Source organism: Gadus chalcogrammus, chromosome 11 (genome assembly GCF_026213295.1).
Source record: "Gadus chalcogrammus isolate NIFS_2021 chromosome 11, NIFS_Gcha_1.0, whole genome shotgun sequence".
NCBI lineage: Eukaryota > Metazoa > Chordata > Actinopteri > Gadiformes > Gadidae > Gadus > Gadus chalcogrammus.
The window spans coordinates 27622453-27627452 of NC_079422.1; the positions used below are offsets into that span (position 1 = coordinate 27622453).

The following is a 5000-nucleotide window of genomic DNA, read 5'->3' on the forward strand; positions in this document are numbered from 1 at the left end:
CGGTGCGGGGCGCCCTCGCCGCGGGAGGAGGGGACGGTTCTCCGGCCGGGCTGAGCCCCTCCGAACGGCAGCTGGCTCGCATGGGGGTCCGGGACCCGGACCGGGCAGAGGACTCGGACTTTGACGATGGCGAAGAAGAGGAGGAGGAGGAGGAGGTGGAGCTGGGACATCACCACCTCTCCGGGCCCGGCCTGGACGGCCAGCCGCGGATCGGAAAGAGAGACCCGAGCGAGGAAGACACGGGCGTCGCGGAGGACGAAGGGGAAGACGGAGAACCGGAGGCCGGTTCCGGCCGATTCCCGGCCCGCCACGGGGGGCTCCATGCGGCGTCCCGGTCGCCGCTGAGCCGCAACCCTCCGTCCTCCCCCGGAGCCCCGCTCTCCCAGAACCACGAGTGGACGTACGAGGAGCAGTTCAAACAGGTAAGACCTCACCTGGACTCCTCTAACCGCTCCTCTTATTGTATTCACACCTGCAAGCTCCGCGCAATTTACTGCGTTTTGATTTCAACCAACAACCCGGTCTTGGTGGTTCTGTCACTAGAAACATGCATTTTCTGTAACCGGTTCTATACGCTCTTTCCTATAGCCTGTGTTTATGTTTCTATAACCTGCGGATCTATAACCATGTGGTTCTACATGCTTTGGTTCCATAACCTGTGATTCTATACGCTTTGTTTCTATAACCTGTGGCTATATACGCTTTATACGCTGTGTTTCTATAACTTGTGGTTCTACACGCTCTTTTTCTATAACCTGTGGTTCTATACACTATGTGAAATGACGTGATAGAGAGACCCCGGGCTGTTGGGGAGAGAGAGAGAGAGAGAGAGAGAGAGAGAGAGAGAGAGAGAGAGAGAGAGAGAGAGAGAGAGAGAGCTAATGGAGCTCTGCCTGGCTCAGTGGCCATTAGACTCTGTTGATGCAGGTTCACTATAATTTAAGACACACACACACACACACACACACACTCTCTCTCTCTCTCTCATCCAAGAATCTGCGCTCGCTCTCTCTCTCTCTCTCTCTCAAGATCTCTCTCTGCGTGCCTCTTCTCCTCTCTCACTCTCCTCATCATCTCTCTCACTCTCTACACTACCTACACACACATAGGTCAACCCCAGTCTTCACGGAAAATAGTGACACTGTAACGTCATTTCATCTATTCACTCGTGATCTGGGTTCGTGCCAAAAAGCACAAATTTCTAACAATATATATATATCTTACAAAAGAACACACACGCGCGCACTGTATTGACTGTTTCTTTGTATTTATTATGCTTCATTCCACTTATCAATCAAAAATCGATTGATTAATACGTCCAAGATCGACTAAAATTTATTAACCCTTCAGAAATAATGTGTCCGATATTTATAATGTATGCTTTGTATGTAATGAATAATAAATGAAGCGCACAATTCACGTTATTATATGTCATATGATAAATTGTATACCGCTATGATTTGAATCCCACATAACATAAACATAAAATACAATACATAAAACACAAAACGTATACATAAACACATAACATAAACCATGCATAAACACAACATGGTACCCACAACATATACGATATATAAACTAATAAACTAAAATTGTGTGTGTGTGTGTGTGTGTGTGTGTGTGTGTGTGTGTGTGTGTGTGTGTGTGTGTGTGTGTGTGTGTGTGTGAGAGAGCGGGAAGATTTGTGTTAAAGTTGTGTATTTAATAATCTGTTAATCAGACATTAGTGTGTCAGATATCCTGTATTTTGTTATCAAACAATTCGAAGAATTGGTTTTCCGATGTTTGGTTCTGCGTCAGCGAGATGTCTCCGATTCTTTCTCCACTAAACACAAACGCTGCGACCAGAGTCCCAGGGCGGGCGCTTCACTGTCCGCTTCTTTCATTCAAAGGCTTATTGGTCAGAGATTAAAATGAGAATATTCCTCCCCCACTTTAGCCCCTCCCCCCACCTTTGCCCCTCCCCCTACGTTAGCCCCTCCCCCCACATTAGCCCCTCCCCCCACCTTAGCCCCTCCCTCCCACCCTACACCCCCACCTTAGACCCTCCCCCCACCTTAGACCCTCCCCCCACCTTAGACCCTCCCCCCATCTTAGCCCCTCCCTCCCACCCTACACCCCCACCTTAGACCCTCCCCCCACCTTAGACCCTCCCCCCCACCTTAGACCCTCCCCCCACCTTAGACCCTCCCCCCACCTTAGACCCTCCCCCCACCTCCCCCCACCATAGACCCTCCCCCCCCTTAGACCCTCCCCCCACCTTAGACCCTCCCCCCACCTTAGACCCTCCCCCCACCATAGACCCTCCCCCCCCTTAGACCCTCCCCCCACCTTAGGACCCTCCCCCCACCTTAGACCCTCCCCCCCACCTTAGACCCCACCTTAGACCCTCCCCCCCACCTTAGACCTCCCCCCACCTTTAGACCTCCTCCCCCACCTAGACCCTCCCACCCCACCTTAGACCCTCCCCCCCACCATAGACCCCTCCCCTCCCCTTAGACCACTCCCCCCACCTAGGACCCCCCCCCCACCTTAGGACCCCCCCCACCTAGGACCCCCCCCCCACCTTAGACCCTCCCCCCCACCTTAGACCCCCACCTTAGACCCCCCCCACCTTAATAATAATAATAATAATAGATTCAATTTATATAGCGCTTTTCACGTACTCAAAGCGCTTTACATAGGGGCACAACAATAGAATAAACAAGAAAACTAAACAAGTTGATGGGGCTAGGGCTAGGGATAGTGAGTGGGGTAGGCAGAGGAGAAGAGATGAGTCTTGAGGCGGGACTGGAAGATGGTGAGGGACTCAGAGTCACGAATATGTTGGGGAGGGGAGTTCCAGACCTGGGAGATGTCCTGAGAAGGCTCTGTCAACCTAAGGCTGTGGAGTTTTGATGTGTGGGTGGAGAGGAGACCGGCATGAGGAGGATCTGAGGGCCCGGGGGGGTTGGTAGAGGGAGAGAAGATCAGAGAGATATGGGGGGGGCCATATGGTGGAGAGCTTTGTAGGTGAGGACCAGGAGTTTGTAGTGGATCCGATGTGAGATGGGGAGCCAGTGGAGATTCTTGAGGACTGGGGTGATGTGGTGCCACGCTTTAGTATGAGTGAGGAGACGGGCTGCTGCATTCTGGACCAGTTGGAGTCTGTTGATGGAGGTGGTGGAGATGCCGGCGAGGAGTGAATTGCAATAATCAAGGCGGGAGGAGATGAAGGCATGGATGAGTCTTTCTGCAGCGTGAGGTGTGAGGGAGGATCTGATCTTTGCAATATTACGGAGGTGATAGAAGGAGGTTTTGACAGTGTGGCGGATGTGGGATTCAAGGGAGAGGGTGGAATCAAAGATTACGCCAAGGGTTGCGGGCCTGGGGGGAGGGGGAGACCGTGGTGCCGTCGATAGTGAGTGTGGGGGGATTTGCGAGTTTACTGAGGGTGGATTTGGAGCCAATGAGGAGGAGTTCAGTTTTGTTGCTGTTAAGTTTCAGGAAGTTATTTTGCAATCCAGAGAGTGAGTGAAGACAGGCAGGTTTCAATGTGGGAGAGGGGGGGGTTGTGGGGGATTTGGTGCTGAGGTAAATCTGGGTGTCGTCGGCGTAGCAGTGGAAGTCCATGGAGAAATGGCGGAGTAATTGACCAAGGGGGAGGAGGTAGATGATGAAGAGGAGGGGGCCAAGTACAGAACCTTGGGGAACACCTTGTGTGACGGTGGCTGTGGCAGATGTGTGGTTGTGGAGGGAGATGAAGTGAGATCTGTCGGAGAGGTAGGAGTGAAGCCAGCTAAGTGCAGTTCCTTCAATTCCGAGGTTGCTGAGTCTGGTGAGCAGGATGGTGTGGTTTACAGTATCGAAGGCTGCACTCAGGTCAGGAGGATGAGGAAGTTGAGGGAACCAGAGTCCGGCAGAGATGAGGAGGTCATTGAGGACTTTGAGGAGAGCAGTTTCTGTGCTGTGGAGGGGGCGGAACCCAGATTGGAGGGATTCAAAAAGGTTATTGGCGTGGAGATGGGATGGAGTTGTGTGGTGACGATGCGTTCAAGGGTTTTGGAGAGGAAGGAGAGGTTGGAGATTGGGCGGTAGTTACTGAGGGAGGAGGGGTCAAGACCAGGTTTCTTGAGGGTGGGGGTGACAGCAGCAGATTTGAAGGCAGAGGGGACAGTTCCATGGGACAGTGAGGAGTTGAAGAGCTTAGTAAGGTAAGGGCAGAGAACGGGGAGGCAGGACTTGAGCAGGGGAGTGGGGAGGGAATCGAGGGAGCAGGATAGTAGGTTTGGAGGAGCCTATAAGTTTGGGAGAGTGCAGGAGGGGTAATCAGGTCAAAGTGGGTGAGACGGCAATGGGGAGTAGGTGTTGGGAGGTCCAGAGAGATTGGGTAGGGGAGAGGCCATTGAGTGTGCAGGGGGGTTATGTACAGGGAATAGTGAATGGTTGATTGCAGTGATTTTGTCGGCGAAGAACTGGAGGAATGAGTTGCAGAGATCTGGGGTGGAGGTGGAGAGGGTGCTGGTCCGCGGTTTGAGGAGGTTGCTCACTGTGGAGAAGAGGGTTCTGGGTTTTGAGAGGGGTCAGAAAAGATGGCGGAGAGGTATGCAGACTTGGCGGCGGTGAGGGCGTCTTTGTAGGCAGTGAGGTGGAGTTTGTAGGCTTGATGGTGGACTGTGAGTGAGGTTTTTTTGGAGAGTCGTTCGAGTGGGCGGCCGGTTTGTTTCAATTTGCGGAGTGCAGGTGTAAACCAGGGTGAGGAGGTATTAAAGGAGACAATTTGGTTTTGGAGGGGGGCCAGAGTGTTGAGGGAGGAAGACAGGGAAGCATTAAGGTGGTTTGTGAGCTCATCAGGTGAGATGAGGGTTGAGTCGAGGGGGAGGGTGGGAGGAGAGCAGGTCAGAGAGATGGTGGGGGTCAATGGATTTTAGGTTACGGAAGGTGATTTCTCTAAGGGGGCGGGGGCGGGAGATGGGGGAGAGGATGGAGAACCGTAAAAGGTTGTGATCAGAGAGGGG

General features: G+C 52.8%; 1 protein-coding gene across 1 annotated transcript in view; it reads left to right on the forward strand.

The window, feature by feature from the left end:
• The window catches only part of arid3c (AT rich interactive domain 3C (BRIGHT-like)), an 18188-nt gene that overhangs the window by 1087 nt on the left and 12101 nt on the right, over window positions 1–5000 (forward strand). Inside the window, exon 2 of the mRNA XM_056602878.1 lies at window positions 1–422. This exon is cut by the window's left edge and continues 322 nt beyond it. Within this exon, the coding sequence (XP_056458853.1) occupies window positions 1–422 (422 nt within the window). The remainder of the gene's footprint in view (window positions 423–5000) is intronic.